The following is an 18,064-nucleotide window of genomic DNA, read 5'->3' as shown; positions in this document are numbered from 1 at the left end:
TGCTAAATGCCTTTCAGGAGCCAGAAGTGAATGGAGTAACTATTTTTTTCCCTAACATATGCTTCACAGTAATCCTGTGAGTTTTACTAACACAAATTATAAAATATTATAGTTAGAGGGAAACTTGGAACACAGGACAAATGGAACTGGAGAAACCATAGAAATAATATCATCCAACCTTCTTTCCTATAATTTTAATGGTGAGCAAATAGGTCCAGAGAAGGTAAATAGTTTCAAGAAGAAAGTAACAGAGTGGAAATTTGAACCTTCATCAGTCAATTCAAATGCGGTGCTTTCTCTACTTAACCAACTTTAGACTTGGACTATTAGGAACTATTAATGTACACAGGGTACTTTGAGAGTTACAGTGCTAATAGACATTGTACCATTGGATTATAAGTCTAATACTCTTGACTTACCTTACTCTAGGAATGTCTATAAATAATGATCATATTGTATGTAAATGGTATCTTGTGATCATAAAAGTTTTATGCCTATTATTTTCCTTGATTCTCATGACAATTCTGTGTAGGAAGCAATTAAGGGATTATTACCCTCATTTTACAGATGAGGAAACTGAGGCTAAGTAGCAAAAATGGATTTGCCTGGGTAAAAAGTGATGTTATTGATTACATGTGATGATCAACTGTAATGGACTTGGCTCTTTTCAAACATGAGGTGATTCAAAGCAATTTCAATAGACTTGGAATAGAAAATGCCATCTACATACAGAGAGAAAACTATGAAGGCAGAATGTGGATCAAAGTATAGTATTTTCACTTTTTTTGTTGTTTGCTTGTTTTTTTTCTCTTTTAACTTTTTATTTGATTTTTCTTGTACAGCATGATGATTATGGAAATGCCTTTAGAAGAATTGTACATATTTAACCTATACTGAATTGCTTGGGAGGCGGTAGAAAGGAGGGAGGGAGAAAAATCTGGAACACAAGGTTTTGCAAAAATGAATGGTGAAAAAGCAATTTTTAAAAAGTGATATTTTTAGACTCAGCCTTCTGTATTAACTCTAATTCTTCTGCTATTATGATCTTAGCCCTTAGATGTTTTTGGCTCTAGAACTGGATGGGATCTCAGAAGTCATTTATTTCAATGTCCTCATTTTACAAATGAGAAAATTGAGGCCCACAGAAATTATTTGACTTACTTAAGTTCACACAGCTATGGAGTATCAAGAGTGAGATGTGAGTCAGGTCTTTTGGGCCTACAGCCAATATTCTTTTCCACAATACCATTCTGCTTTAAGGTCTTTGTGAATATGGTGAGTGGTGATACAAGATGAGAAGTTGGGTCATAAATCTCCTACCAATAGATACTAGTATAGGGACCCATAATTTTGAGAAGGTACCAGCTACTTTGTCCAAATCCTTGACTTCAAATTCATTCAACTCCGGTGAACTTACCCCATAGACCAGTTCCCCCACCATGCCATTCCAAGCTTTTGTGTCAGGGTCTCGGGCTCCATATTTTCCATCGCTGACTATCTCCAGCCGATAAGAGTAACCTACATGTTTGGCAATCTCAGCTGCTAGCTCCACACAATAACCCTCATAGCGGTCATTGCCCTCAAACTGATTGGCATTCTTTTTTAGCATCACATAAGGGTCTTCCTGGAAAAGGGGAGAAAAAGAGAAACATTTTACAGTTAAACAATACATATTTTATTATTTATGGAGTAATTTCCTGTTCTTTCTCTCATTTGCTTTTGTAATGATCCTGTGAGATAGGCAGTCATTAATATTCCTATTTTACATATATAGAAACTGAGATCCTGATGGGACCAAGTGGTATAAAACAAAGAAAACCATATTTGATGTGAGATGCTCTAGGCAGGAGTCTTGGCTCTGCTGTTTACCACCTGTATAATATGGGTTGTCATTTCATTTCTTCAAGTCTTAGTTTTCTCATTTATGAAGTGATAGTCTTCAACCAGGCAATCTCTGAAATCACTTCTAGCTTCAAATCCTATGAACTTCCAAGCAATTTGTCAAAGGTCACATATCTAGTTGCTGAGCTGCTAAATGACTCTCAGATCTGCCTGAAAGTCCTGTGTTTTTTTCTATTACACTTAAATTTGACTCCTATCCAGACTTAAGCCACAGTCAGACTTGATACTTCTTTCAAATCTCACCTCAATTTCTACAATAAATATTTCCCGATCTCCTTAAAAGCTATTGAATTTCCTATGTTGATTATCTTCAATGTATCCTGTGTATATACTATTTGTACCTAATTGTTTGCATGCTAGGTCCCCCACTAGATTGTGAGTTCCTTGAGAGTACACTTTTAATTTTGCCTTTTGCCTTTCTCTGCATTTACTTAGGACAGTGTATAGCAAGTAGTAGTACTCAATAAATGCTTACTGATAGACTACTCTAAACCTTGGTACTCACTAGGATGGTTGTGACAATATATGTTCTGTTCTGGACACTAGAGTTATCACCACCAGCCTGGGCATCAGTGGCTGCAGGGACAAACTTGTCATCTTCATTCCAGTAACCAATCTGTTAATGAGGAGAAAGTAAAGAATACAATGAGAATATTTCACAATATTTTTCCACAAAACACTTTACACTTTATAAAGCATTTTAGTAGACAGTACCTCAAAATCAGTCTATGAAGTGGGTAGGAAAGGAATTGTTTTTTTCATCTGGAAAATGATTATGATGATGAAGATGATAATAACACACATATATTGCATATATACATATATGTATGTATGTACATTCAAAGTACTTTCCTGACAACTATGTTGTGTAGGTAGAAACAACAGTTTTCCTATTTTCCATTTGAGGAAATAGAAATGACTTCCTTAAGGTTATAATGTTACTTGAAACACAATCTCTGCAACTTAGGATAGCCAACATTTCTGGAGTTAAGCCTCTCCATAATTAGACCCTCAGATGACTGACACAGAATCTATTTCTTATAGAAGCTCTATCTTGGTGGAATTTTGACAGATTCACCATTCAGCATCTATAACCCTCAAGATTCCATGGTTACCTAATGACTCCTCTGGGATGCCAGAGAATGGGTGGCTTGACTTATCTCCTTGGGACCACTGACTCTGGCATTTAGTGAAAACAAGAAACATTCTTTCTGGCCCCTTGCCTCAGGAGGACAAAAATGACCTCAGATTTGGATTAGTTCCCAGGAAACATCATTCATAGACAAGGCCAGCTTGAGTCTCTGCAGTTTTCTTAAGTGCTTCCTATTCTGAAGGTTACTGAAAGGTAGCCCTCTGTTTGACATTTAAGAAAGATTGAGTTCAGGATTTGGAGGGGACTTGCAGTCATATAGTCCAATGTCTAGCCGAATCATAAGTACCCTATCAAATGTACCCAAGTGATTACCCCAACTTTATTTGAATGATCCCAGTAATGGAAAGCTCATTATCTCTCATAAATTTCAAGACAGATAGTACAATGAACAATGGAATCAAAATCTGGAGACCTGGGTTAATGTCCTGAATGCATCCTAGCTCCATGAATAATTATAGAGATGTCATTTAGTAGCTCTTAATTTTAGTTTCCTTTTCTGTCAAATGAGGGAATTGGATTAGATATAAATTGTTAGAAAGTTCTTTCATACAAAAAGCTGCTATCCAACATCCTCTAACTTTCACATTTTATTCCTAGTTCTGCCTTTTGAGATTAAGCAAAACAAATCTCATTCTTTTTCTCTGTAACAACTCTTCCTATAATGACAAAGGATGATCACATCCTCTCCAATACTTTGCTGATCATGGAAAGATCATGGCAAGTCTTGAATGCCAGTCTTCAGAATCTGGAATTTTATTCTGACAACAAAAGAAAGTTGCTGAAGGTTTTGAAATAGGAGACTGATATTCTCAAATTAAAATTATAGCTGTGGGGAAAAGAACAAAATAGACTGAAAGGGGAAGGGAATGAATTCAAAGAAAGTGATTAGGAAACTTTTGCAATAATCTAAGTCAGTTATTTAATAAACATTAGCTACTTATCATGTTCTAGGCTATTTGATTTTTGAATTGTGCTTAATTCCAAAAGGAATGTGAATTATTGTTATTTTTGGTTATTCCCTTATATCTTCTATTAAAGCACTACTTTTATGGCTCAATATATCTTACAGACATCCCTGGCTTCTAGAGGGCTAAACTTCCCATTTTACCAAGATGGAAATACGTCCAACATGGGATTGGTGAGTCTGACAAATGAAAACTGGACCAGCTAAGTACAAGAGAGGATCAAAATCAGAAAAGTGGGCCAGTGGGTGATATATCAGATTTGGAAAGAATATATTTCAAGTGACATGGAACATATATTTGAGGAAAAGAGATTTCAGAAGGTTAAAAGAAAGAATAAAGAAGAATCATTCCCTTGATCAACAAACCTTTAATTAAGCGCCTACTATGTGCTAGGCATTGTGTGAGGTACTAGGGAAACAAATACAAAGAGTGAAACAATCCTTCTCAAGAAGTTTACATTCTAACAAGGGAAGATAACCATTACATATATGAGAATAAGTAGAAAATATATAAAGAAAATGAAAATAAATATAATTAGGGAAGAAGAATACTATTGTGTTGTAAGTTATGGAGATAACAAAAGGGAAATCATGCATTAAATTTTTATGCTTATATTTGACATATCTCAAAATGAAAATATGAGGAAATAAAAAGAAAAATTATGATAAAGAGAAAAAGAGCTGTTTTAAGAGATGAGTATGGATACACAGGAAGCTCTTTGTTTAAGATGAAAGAAGAATGTACAGAAGACAAAAAAAAGAACAGGTACTTTGAGAGTAAGTTTTTTAAAAATATGCTATAGTCTGGTAATGACAGTATTAGTCACTCTAAAGTTCAAAATGAACTGAAGCTGACAAGGGATACTAAAGACAAAAATAAGGAATTTAAAAAATCTATATTGGAAAAAAGTAGCCCCAAGAAGGGGTAAGACTGCTGTGTGAGAGAGATTATATGCTCAGTGCTGGGATCCCATTTGTTTCTTTGTTTTTTGGTAAAAAAATACTGGAGTTTTTTGCCATTTCCTTCTCCAGGTCATTTTCAGGTGGGAAAACTGAGGCAACAGGGTTAAGTGACTGGTATAAAGTCACACAATTAATAAATGTTTGAGGCCAGATTTGAACTCAGGAAGATGACCCCTTCTACTTCCTTACTACAGGGTCAGCACTCTATCCACCATGCAACTAAACCATTACAAATAGAAGATAGCACTACTAAATCCTTTCTCTGCTTCTATTTTTTTCTAAAAAGAAGCATAATTTTCATATCACAAAGAATAGACATAGCTAATGGGAAGTTGAAGAGAAAATGAGCACCTGGTCTTTAGGAATACAAGTCACTGGACTTCTAAAACTATATTGTGGGGCAATGAAAAAAATGTAATTGTCATGCCATTGCTACTGATTTTCAAAAGATTATTGAAAATAGAAAAGATGCCAAATGATGGGAGGTGAACAAACATTGTTCAGATTTATAGAAAATGTGAGAAAATTGTACTTTGTAGTATAGACTAGTGAATTTTGACTTTGATTCCAGACAAAATTCTAAAATCAATGATTAATGAACACTTCCATACTGCTCTCTCTAGATGTGGATGGAATTCTTTCCTAAGAACAGATTATTTTCTTTTCTGAGATAGTTACTTAATTGGTTTGTCATGCCATTTGTGGACAAAATGGAGAGATATGAGCTCAATGATGATATAGTTGGATGTATTCAGAACTGGCTGAATGACTGGATGTAAAGTATAACTATTGAGGAGCTAATACCAATTTAAAAAGTTTCTAGTGAAGAGCTCTAGGAATTTCTGATATTTAATATTTTCACAAATAATCTGTATATCTAAGTGATGTGGCAGCATAGTACCATACAAAGAGTTTTGGATTTGTAATTAGAGGATTGGGGTCCAGATACTGCTATTATTAAATACTTTCTGTGAATTTGGTCATCACAATCTCTGAGTTCTAGTTTCCTCATTTTTAAAATGAAGGTTTTGGACTATATGACCTCAAGAGTTTCTTCCAATATTAAACTTTTGAAATATAATTAAAAATGACACACATCAAATTTGTAAATGACATAAAGCTAGGAGGGAGAGCTCATGTGCTAGATGCCAGAATCAAAATCCAGAGATTCTGACATGTTAGAAGAATGGGCCAAATTTAATAAGAATAAATGCACAAATTTTGGCTTTGTCCAAAAATGAATCTTACAAGTATAAGATGGAGAGGGAGGGAGAGATGGCTAAACAGAGGCTTATTTGAAAAAAAAAATTGCTGTTTTTATAGACCTCAAGCTCAATTAGAGTCAATAGGATATTATGGAAACCAAAACTAATATGATTTTAAGTTGTACTGATAATCAGTCAATAAACATTTATTAAGTACCAACTATGTGATAGGAAGTGAGGTAAGCCCTAGGGATTAAAGGGCAAAAACCAGTTCCTGTTCACTAGGAACTCAATGAGTGAGACTATATGAAAACAATTAAATAGAAGCAAGCCTACACATAGGATACACTGGGATTAATCAGTAGAAGGAGGACACTAGCATTGAGGGAGATTAGGAAAGGCTTCTTGTAGACAATGAGATTATAGCCAGTATTTGAAGGAAGCCAGGAGGTGGAGATAAAGGAGAATGCTCCAAGCATGGAGGGTAGCCAGTACAAATGTTTGGAATCTGAAGACAAAGTTGGATCTTATCTAAGGAACAAAATGTAGTCAGTGTCACAGGATTGAAGAGGAAGTTGGTGAATAAGAGGAAAGAAAACTGGAATGTCTCCCACAAAGTGGAAGACAATTGGGAGTACAAAATAGAGTCAAAATGAGGTACAATTGGGAGATAATAGTCCCACTATGCTATGCATTGGTGAAATCACATCTGAAGTAGCATGTGCAATTCTGATTATCACATTATAGAAAGAATATTAATAAAATTAAGATCACCCAACAGAGGGCAAATGAATGAGGAAAAGCCATTTGCTAGAGCATGCCAATGGGAGATGTTTGTTCTGAAGAAGACAAGACTTAGGTGGATATGGTACCCGTCTTTAGGCATATGAAAGGCTGCCTTGGAGAAGGAATTCAAGGATAACATTTGTTATCCTTGAATCTAAAGGACAGCATTTATAGCAATGGACAAAAATGTTATGCATAGTTCTAATGCAAGAGAAAAACAAACAAAAATAACTTTACACTTAGAGCTATCAAGATGAAGAATGAGAAAAACATTTTTGGACATGGCCAAAGAAAAGTTTAATTTGCCTGATGATGTGTATTTGTTAAAATTATTTTTTTCTACTTTTTTTTCCAACTTGGAGGGTGAGGGAAGAGGAAGAAAAAACAAATACTTAATAATTGAAAATATTTCAAAAGTAATAAAAGCTTTCTAAATATGGGGTGGGCTACATTTAAAGGTAATAGTTTCTCTTCATTGGACAACTATTTGTAAAGTATGGTGTAGGTTGGACTGCATAACTTTAAAGGGCCCTTCTAACTTAAGAATGAATTTTTTCTTTTTTTTCCTTTTTCCATAGCAACAAAAATACATAGGATTAAGGACTATAAACAGCATTAGTAGAGAGGCAATCACATCTACAATATCTTAGATCTTTTAAGGTATCAAAAGTTTGTTCTCATGGTGCCTCATACAAGAATTTAGATACATTGGTAATGATAACAACAGCAAAAATATCATGGTAACACTGAGGGGTTGTAAAAGAGTTTTACATAGAAATATGTGAATAACAATCAAGTACATCTTTTTCCTCTGTATGGGAAGACATTTAAATTTCTGGGAAAATAATCCACTTGAATTGGACAATACTATAATCACCCAACAATATTATTTTTATTGATGTATACCATTTTATTACCTGAAGAAAACTTTCAGACAATTTGATCTTCACAACTATCCCATTTTATAGATGGCAAAATTGAGATTAAATACATCTTGCCCAAAGTTTCTCAGATAGGAAGTGGTCAAGTCAGGGCATGGAACTCAGGTTCCTAACTTCTAGTCCTGAGCTACTTTCATTACATTGTATTGCCTTCCAGAATCACAATAAGAAAGAGGAAGAGATGTCAACAGTCTGTGGCTAGAAGCCCAGTTCTCTCCTTTGGAAACCAAAAACATAATGTTCCTTACCTTCCGAATGCCATCATGTTTCATTTCTATCACATGAAGGGTATAGTTGGTCCGTCGCCCTTTCTCATTAAATTGTACATTTCCAGTCAAACCTTCAAACCGTACCTGAGGAAGAGATTGTGTCTCAGTTTCCATGAACCACTCATTCAGAACCATAGCATTTCTCAAGACTAGAGGTGATCTTAGAACAATAGAGAATTTTAGAACTAGCACTTTAGAATATAGTATCAGAACTAAAAGAGTATTTGGAAAACATTTAACACAGTCCCGTTCTTGTCCTCCTCCCCCCTTTGTTGACAGTGAAATTGGTTCAAAATTGACTTGCCCAATGAAATAATACTGAATTTATGGTAATATCCTGATTTTCAGCCTAATACATCATTATAGACCCTCAGCAACATATATTATTCAGGGACAAAGTGCTCTGTCATTTCAATGCAGATTACTACAAAAACTAATTTCTAGCCCTGACGTTTATAAGAAGTTCCACACTAGCATCTCAAATGCCTCATAGGAAAAATCTGCCTGGATGTTTGACTGGTAGCACAAGCTCAACACATAACAAATTGAGTTTATTATCTTTTCCTAAAAACCTTTTCTTCCTTAGGATTTTCTTTATGTCAGTGAAATCAGCACTTGTTCAGCTCTTATATTTGAAGACTTAAAATTATCCTACCTTCTCCCTAAATTCAATTAATTGCCATATCTTTTGGATATATCATCATAAAAGCTATCAAACCTGTTTTTCCTCAATTTTTTTCCATTGCCATTACTCTAAAAAGCAGAAGGTCTTTAGTATCTCTGGGTGAAATTAGGGCAACAATCTTCAAATAGCTCTTCTCATTTCTAGGCTTTTCTCATTCCAGTCCATCACAGAAGTTACCAGAACAATCATCTTCAAGAATAGATTTGATCAGTTTGCTTCATACCTCATGCCTGTTGCTTACTGAATAAAGTTCAAAAACAGACTGGTATTCTAACCACTCCACTTTTTTGGCCTTATCTCATATTATTCTCTCTAGGCACCAGCCAAACTAGACTAGTTATATCAACTGGAGCTATTGTGTTTCCCACTTTTGTGATTTTGTTTTCACTATTTATTCTTCTGGAATGCTCTCTTCCAGTCTGCACATTGAATTTCTACCTATTCTCTTACCTTGTCCTTCAAGAAACCCTATCCTCCCTTACTCCAATCACTAATGACCTTTTGATTCTTAAACCAAAGTTCTATGAAGGCAAGGACCACTCAATTTATCTACATGCTGCATTTCTCATTGCACTGGACACAATATTCTGCTCACAAAAGAGTTTAATAAACATTTGTTGGATTAAATCAAATCAAACCATCTCCTCTAATAGATGAGGAAATAGATTAATAGAGGTAAAGGGATTTGTCCTTTACTTGAAAGATAATAAATGTTAGAGCCTGGACTTGGGTTTTCTGCTATCAGAAGGTAAATTTTTACCCCCAATACACCAAATTGCCTTTCAGAGATAAAAAAAAATCTTGCTTGTTGTTTGACTAACTAGAATAGGAGAGAATTTCTGATAAATAAGTTTATGGCATTTTCAGTAAAGCTACAATTTAGCAGCGGTACAAAATTGCATTCCATTTTCTTGAATTGTACAGTCTACATTACATCCGTCAGGTCCAGGGCCTTCTAGGTCTCTCCCTTTGATAGATCAGATGGATGTGGAGCAGGGATTTCTCCTTGACTCCATCTTTCTCAGGCCAAGCATGATGTTTCCCCCACCTCTCTAGGACTGCCAATTCTAGGAATGAAAAATGAAGATTTCACCTTGGGCTTCCTGTTTGAGGTGCCAGGAGCCAGCATGGGGCCTGTCTAAGGAAGAAGTGAATATAATTCTTTTATATTGGCTAGATGGGATGTTTGCTGTCTGGAGGACCATTTGTAACACACTTTGGCTGTCAACAATATGTGTGCTCCCAGAAAATGCATGATGGTAAAACTGAGGGAAGGGTAGAGGGTTGAGGCTGGTGCTGAGGAGGAGGATAATGAAGATAATTTTCTCATAGACATCCCAGGATCTATCTTAGGGCAAGTGATCATATTTTCTTCATGCTAAGTTATTAAGGTGGTATGATATAATGGAAAGAACATTGAAGACCTGGGTAGTAAGTCCTGACTGCCACTGATTCATTTTGTGAACCTGGGCCTATAGTATCCCTAAACCTCAGCTTCTGCATCTTAAAATGAACATCATGACTTCTCATCTACCTACTTTACGTGACTGCTATACAGATCAAATGAACTAGAATCTTCTTGTTTGTTGCTCCTCTCCAGCCTTAGAGCTGCAAAAAAAAATCACCCATGACTGCATTTTGGAAGATGAAAAAGAAAAATCTACATTTAAAGAATTGAGTCTTTTGTATGTTGAAAGATAGGACCATTGACTATGGGAAGAAAATTAAGAACTATATAAGTGTCCTGAGACTTTAGATATATCCAAGGGGAGAAAGAATACTTTCCAACCCACAGCTTTTATTCACATTCTGACAAATTTATACTGCAAAGAAACTCTCTTGTGCTCTCTGTGTTTAAGACCTCAAGGTTACTTACATCATAGGTAAATATGTAAGACTTCTTCAGGGATGCATGTAACACAAAGCAACACCCACAGACAAAGAATGCAACCCGGTAACATCAAATCCATACAACTACACCATCTCTTCCCTGCAACAAGGTCCCTCATACTTTCCCTGCCCCTCATCCAAAGACAAGCTCAACATTTGCAGTAAAGTTTGATAATACTCCAGTAGCATCAGTGAATACCTTCTGTCTGCTCCCATGATCTAGCTTCAGGCATCCCCTTGCAAAAGAGAGAAAGGTTGATTCTTAGAGCAAGGCAATGTCTTGTTGCTGCCTCCATAGTTATTTGAATATGGTGGTGTTTTGAAGATTCCTTTATTTATAGTATCCTTAGGACTCCTAAGGACTTACAGATCTTAAATCAAAATTATCCTATCTGACATTTAAGACTCTGTGTAATCAGATCTATGTTGTTATATCTAACCTTATCATCTAACCTTATCATTTACTACTTTTTAATACTAATCACTTACTCAATCTCTTCATGCGCCCATAAAAATTCCATCTCCTTCCTTTTCTGATTGTTCATATTGCTCCATTTTCTTGAAGTCAGTCTTTTTTTCTCTATGGTTTAAGTCTTTCTAACTCTAGAGCCATCCTCAGATCATTTCAGTTTTTACCAATAATACATTAGTGTTTCAATTTTCCCACATACTCTTCTAAATTTGTGATTTTTCTCTTTTGTCATATTAGTCAAACTGACAAGTTTGCAGTAGTAGCTCAGAGATTTTTAAAATTTATGTTTCTCTCCTCAAGAGTGATTTAGAATACTTTTATGTGACTATAAATAGTTTTGGCTAATTTGTCTGAAAAGTGTCTGTCTATATCTTTTAACCATTTATTGATTGAGATATGTCTTTTAATTCTACAAATTTGAATCAGTAGATTCAAACATTAAAATATGTACTTGAGAAATTAAATGTTTATCACAGAAATTCACTTTAAAATATTTTTACAATAAAGATTATCAACTGTTTATTTTCCTCCTTTCTATTTTCCCCTATTTATCTTATTGTCCTTTTACTCTGTCCATTCTGAAAAGTATTTTGCTTCTGACTTATACCTCCCCAAAAACCTTTACCCCTTCCCTCCACATTCTCTTATCTCCTTCCCTTCTTATTTCCCTGTATCATAAAATAGATTTCCACACCTGAGTATATTCCTTCTTTTGAGTCAATTTTATTATTCCTTCTTTGAGTCAATTTTGATGAGAGCAAGGTTTGTGTTCTCCCCTTACTGCATCTTTTACTTCGCACTCCACTGTAAAATCTCTTTCAGGGTTCTCTTTTATAGTGTTATTTATCCCATTATACCTTATTCTTTCCCCTTCACCCAAAGCATTCTTATTTCTTACCTTTTATTTTTTTTAAGTCAATAATGCCATTACTTTTGACTCACACTTTTTTTTCTCTATATGTATACTCCTTCAACTGCTCTAAAAGTGAGGAAGTTTTTAAGAGTTATAAATATCACTTTAACAATGTAGGAATATAAATAATTAAACCTTATTGAATCTCTTCTGATTTCTCTTTTCTGTTTACCTATTCTTCTTTTGTATCTTGTATTTGAAAGTCAAAATTTCTACTCAGATCTGATCTTTTAATCATGAATTCTTAAAAGTCCTCTGTTATATTATATCTCCCCATTTTCCCCCAAAAGGATTATACTCTGTTTTGCTGGGTAGGTGAATCTTGGTTGCAATCTTAACTTTTTTGCCCTCCAGAATATCATATTCCAAGTTTTCTGATTTTTTATTATAGAAGCTACAAAATGTTGTGTTATCCTGACTTTAGTTTCATGGTATTTGAATTGTTTCTTTTTGGATGCTTGCTTATATTTTTTCCTTGATCTCAGAGGTCTGGAGTTTGTCTATAATATTCCTATGGAGCTTTCATCATCGGATCTCTTTCAAAAGGTAATTGTGGATTCTCCCAATTTCTATTTTACCCACTGATTCTAGAAAATTAGAGTGGTTTTCCTTGATAAATTTGAAAAAAATGATGTCTAGGCTTTTTTTTAATTATGGCTTTCAGGTAGTCCAATAATTTTAAAATGACATCTCCTGGATCTTTTGTTCAGATCTGTTGTTTTTCCAATGAGATGTTTCCCATTTTCTTCTACTTTCTTAATTCTTTCAATTTTTGTTTGGTTGTTTCTTGATGCCTCACAAAGTCCTTAGTTTCCATTTGCCCAATTCTAACTTTTAGGAATTTATTTTCTTCAGTTTGCTTTTGTAATTCTTTTTCCATTTGGTCAGTTCTACTTTTTAAGGAATTCTTATTTCAAGTTAATTTTTGTTTATATTTTGTAACTCTTTTCCTCATTGGATTTTCATATTTTTCATTTTTTTCACTCCATCTTTTTGTTGGTTTTATCACTCTAGAATTTGTTTAGTCATTATTAAAGACACTTGGAGAAGTTTGGAGATCTTATGAGATCTCCTGCCTTTACTATGCTATAGCAGCTTTACCTCTGGTTAACTATATTCTTAATTATAATCTACTTTTCAATACCTGGACACAGTTGAGCAGAATATGGATTCCATACTTTGTCCTTTGCTGGCCCTATTTTCCAGGAACTCCAAGTGTCTTTAGAAATATTTGTTCTTAATCTTTCTGAAGTCCTTCTCGGTCAAAAATAAGGAAAAAAAAAGATTATGAGTAGCACTCTATAGATGTGGACACAAAAGTATCAGGAAGAACCAGAGAAGAACCAGTCATAAGTATATTCTAAGTCGATTATAATGGTGACCCAAATTCTATTAGCTCTCCTGATATATTAGATTTTAAATGCTCTAACTATTCTATAGTACTCAATCTTTCAGATAGAGTTAGGGCTCTGTTCTAGACCATCAATCCTCTAATTGTGCTACATCTTGGACTCTCCAAGCTTTCAATACCTTTGAGTCCTTCTGTGAACTACAGTATGATCTCAAACCTTTCTAGTTGGGGTCTATCCATCAGTCACTTAGCAATGTTTTTTCTTAAATAAAGATATAGAACACTCTTCTAGGCACTATGAGAGATGAAAAGTTTAGAAAAGACATTATTCCTGTTCTAATGGATCTTGGTTTATCAGGAGGTAAAATAACATGCACAGATTTAATACCATTGCTTCTACTACCACTATTCAGAAAAAATGAAAATCATATAGAGGGTAATGAAGAAACCCATGGTGGCTATGAATATGTAATGACACAACTAGTGAGGAACTTTGAACAATAGTAATAAAAAATGTTATTAGTGAAATTATAATGGGAAGAAATGATGAGCTAGATATGTGGCAAAGGACAATGGGTGGACAGCCTGAGTGCTCTCCTGGTATCTTCATGGTATTAAGAAAAAATCAGAGCGATGTCTAGCCCACTGAGTATATCTCCTGTGGTGAATTTTTGGAAGGACATAAATAATAGGGGTAGGAATGATGGGCAGGAATGAATAAATAGGAATCTTCTTCAATAGAGGCATTGACCAAGTCAAAAATCACTGATAACTTGAGCTAACTATATTTGAGTTTAATTAAAACAATAGCTAATTCAGAATAGACTATAATGAAAACAGACAGGTAAATTTAATTTTTATAAGTAAATTCTTTGGAAGAAAATATTTTTGACCAAGAAACAGGGGACAGATTTTTAAAAGAAGAATTTAAATTGGCTTTTGAAGGAAGATTTCTAAGGGAGAATAGGAGATGAAATTATAGTGGTAGAAAAGTATGTTGTGTATTTGGGGGTGATAGGTTAGATTAGTTTGGTTATAAAAGAGAACATATGGGAAGGTTGAAAAGATAAGATGGCACTTCTCCATTCCAACTATTTTGTTCATATACTTTATAGTACAAATTGTGATGATCTGTGCATCACATTGGGCTTTTAGTTCTTAACTTTTAAAAATTTACATGACCTACTCCTTTATTCCTCCATAGTTACCTAGAGAGATGGTCATATTCATGATCTTACCATCACCCTCAGATTTTCCATTTTTATGATCTAAAATTCAGAAATTGATTTTCTGAACAATCAGATACAAAAACTGATTGTTACTGTATAATAACAATAATCTTTATATACTTTATATTTTTCTTTTCTTAGATTTTACAATTCTTATCTTTTTTATGCTTTATCATTCTAAAATTAATTTTTGGATCTAATGATGAAGTCCATTTTTTTCACCACTCAGTACTTTTCCAGGACTGTATTCCTTTTGGTGACTTCATTGACCTCCTTTTGTAATCCTGAGCCTATAATTAATTTAACATTATACTGTTATCTACCCCAAATTCCTGGGTTCCAATATCCTATTATTACTCATGTTTTGAAAAAAAAAAACTATAATTCTAGATTATTTTCACCACTAGCCTCTTCTGCTCTTATTTGTATATTACTGAATTTGTATGTTGACTACAAATGTATATTATTTAATCTCAACAGGGCCTTTATTATAACAAGGCAGTTCTTTTCTTTAATAGTTTTTCTATCATGCCTCACAATGGTTATTATAAAATTTTGCTTTTCTCTTCATATTTTCCTCATTACCTCTCTCACTCTTTCCCTTGTAGAAGAGGACTTGGCCTCATACTTAATTGAAAAAATAGAGGCCATTCATTAATGAGCTCTTTTTTTCCCTTTACTACTTCTTCCATTGCCTCTTCTTTATTCCCTTATTTGAAAAGAATTTACTTTTCATCAAGGCCAGCTCTGCTCTTTGTGTTCTTTATTCCATTCCCTCTCATGGCATCTGTCAAGAAAGGCACTTATAAGCATTATTTTTCTCTTTCATATCTTTCTCTACTAATTTTTTCCTAATAATAAAGTATCCATATCTTGCATTTCTCTTAAAAGGGAAAAACAGATCACCAAACTTTAATTATTCTTTTTCATAATTCTTTTCTTTCACACCACAATTTCTAAAAAAAGAAACAAAAATATGATTGTTTCTGCTCCCTCTTCTCTCATTCTCTTCCAAACTTATTGTAATTTGGCTTCTGACCCAACAACTCCATTGAAACTTTCTACTCCAAAATTACCAACGATCACTTAATTGTCAAAACTGAAAAATTTTTCAATCCTGATCCTTCTTAACCTTTCTATAACAGTAAACATTTTTGACTGCTTTTCTTCACTTTACTCTCTTGGAAATTCCACACTGCTTACATTTAGTAAACATTTATAGATTTGTAGTATAGATTGTTTTCTTATCTGTATGATGGCCTCCTTTGCTGGATTGTACCTTCCAACTGTATAGGCATCCTTCTCTTCTTAATAATCCACCTTCTACTTCAATATTCACCTATGTGATTCTCAGGTCTATACATCTAGAAAGATTGGAATAGAGTTTTTCTCATGGTTTAGTCCCATAAAATCTGGCCCCAGGTACTTATTGTTTGTGTGATCTTTCATTGAGTCACTGAACCTCTCTGTCTCAGTTTCCTTAGCTGTAAAATGGGGATAATAGCACAATTGCCAACCTATCTTATAGAGTCACTGAGGGAATCAAATAAAATAATATTTGTAAATAAAAGTACTTAGTATAGTGTCTAGTACATAGTTGGCATTATAATGTTTATTCCCTCTTGAATTAGTTATATTCACAATGCAAACTCAACATGTCAAAAACAGCATTCGTCATCTTTATCCAAAATCTGCTCCTCTTCTGAATATCCCTATTTCTTCTGAACAGGGAAGCTCTGCCCTTCCAGTAATGAAAGGCTCACAACACTGGAGTCATTCTTGACCCCTCAATTAATTTAATTAGTTGCCAAGTTTCATGAAATATGCTTCTAACATCTTTTGTATTCATCCCTACTTTTCCATTTATGAGGTTATTCTCCCAGACCATCTCTAGCTCAACACATTTTATTTGGAGTATTGAAATAGCATTACAGTTATTTTCCATACCATTAGTTTACCTTTCCCCAATCCACAGTCCACATGGAGTCAAAATGACATCCTGAAAGCACAGGTGTGATTATATTATTTCCTTTCTAAAGTAACTATAGTGATTTTCTATTACCATTAGGATTAAGTACAAGCTCAATTGTCTGGCATTTAAATTTCTTTAAAATCTGATTGTAGTCTACCTTTCCAAACTAATCATATATTATTCCCTTACATGCTATCTCTCCAGTCCATTCAAATTGTCCTTGTCACTGTTCATTTAACATGAAAGTCCATTTCCCATCTTTATCTTTGTAGAGATTGTTTGTTACTCAATACTTAGAATGAGTTTTCTCCTTAAATCAGCCTTTTAAAATCCCTATTTCCCTTCAAAACTCAGCTCAAGTGCCATATTCTACATGACTCCCTTCCTAGTGCCCTGATATTAATTAATATTTACTTTATTTATACAGTGCTTTTATGTGTACTTTGTCTATAAAACATAAGCTTTCTGAGGATAAGGAATGTTTCATTAATGTTTCTCATATTTCCAGTACCTGAAACAGAATACTCGCTTAAAATAAATGCTTGTTTATTGATACTAGATTATGGTGAGCTTTGAGTGCTGGGGCTTTATTTGGCAGACATATAGGAGTCACTAATAATTTGAGCTGAGGAATAATATGATATAAATTATGCATAGGGTTATTCTTGCAGTATCTCAAAGGATGGAGGGAGGAAAAAGGGAGTAAAGAAGGAGAATTTGGAAGTTACTCCAAAAGTCTATGTGCATCTGGAATAAAATGATCATAATAGGAATAAAACAAAGGAAATGGGTATATTGAACTATCTGTCTTTCTTAATATCTTTTCCTCGCCAGAAATATAAAACCATGCTAGTTAAGTATTAGAGTTATAGTTAAAATGGCAATACCAGAGCCCCTGGACATAGTAACTTGTAATCTGGCATTGTAGGAGTCTGATCACTATTTCCCAAGCTGTAGCAAAACAGCACTGGGTGTCTTAAGGTGTAGGTGATCCTATCAGATCTTCATTTGGACATTGGATGATGATCTGTCATGGATTTCTGAGGAGGGTTATTCTTATCTTTCCATAAGAATGAAGTTATTATAATCAATGAGGGCAGTAAGACAATTGAATAGGGAGAGGTCACAATCATGCATGGAATGTAATAATGGTCAGCACTTGCTCCAGCAAGTAGTCTGGTATGCTACTCAGCCAGTGAACCCCAGACTTGGAGAAAGGAGCAAATAACTCCATCACTGTAAGCACTTGGGCAAAAATCAACAAACACATAATATCACAGGTGAAAAAGACTTTAGAACAGACAATGCCATAGCTAGAAGTGACCTGAGAATGCAAAATGCCAGAGGTCATTTGTACAGAGAAAAGGAA

The 18,064-nt window shown here is 34.3% G+C and overlaps 1 protein-coding gene across 4 annotated transcripts in view; it reads right to left on the bottom strand.

The window, feature by feature from the left end:
• The window catches only part of GRIA1 (glutamate ionotropic receptor AMPA type subunit 1), a 335,673-nt gene that overhangs the window by 120,217 nt on the left and 197,392 nt on the right, over nt 1–18,064 (bottom strand). For all 4 annotated transcript variants that reach the window (XM_074291865.1, XM_074291862.1, XM_074291864.1 and 1 more), the window contains exons 8-10: nt 8,163–8,267; nt 2,408–2,518; nt 1,418–1,624 (exon numbers count right to left, since the gene is read on the bottom strand). In XM_074291865.1, coding sequence (XP_074147966.1) covers nt 1,418–1,624; nt 2,408–2,518; nt 8,163–8,267 — 423 coding nt within the window. The remainder of the gene's footprint in view (nt 1–1,417; nt 1,625–2,407; nt 2,519–8,162; nt 8,268–18,064) is intronic.

Source organism: Sminthopsis crassicaudata, chromosome 2 (genome assembly GCF_048593235.1).
Source record: "Sminthopsis crassicaudata isolate SCR6 chromosome 2, ASM4859323v1, whole genome shotgun sequence".
Taxonomy (NCBI): Eukaryota; Metazoa; Chordata; class Mammalia; order Dasyuromorphia; family Dasyuridae; genus Sminthopsis; species Sminthopsis crassicaudata.
The sequence above is the reverse complement of the archived record's forward strand: the minus strand, read 5'-3'. Positions and strand labels throughout refer to the sequence as shown.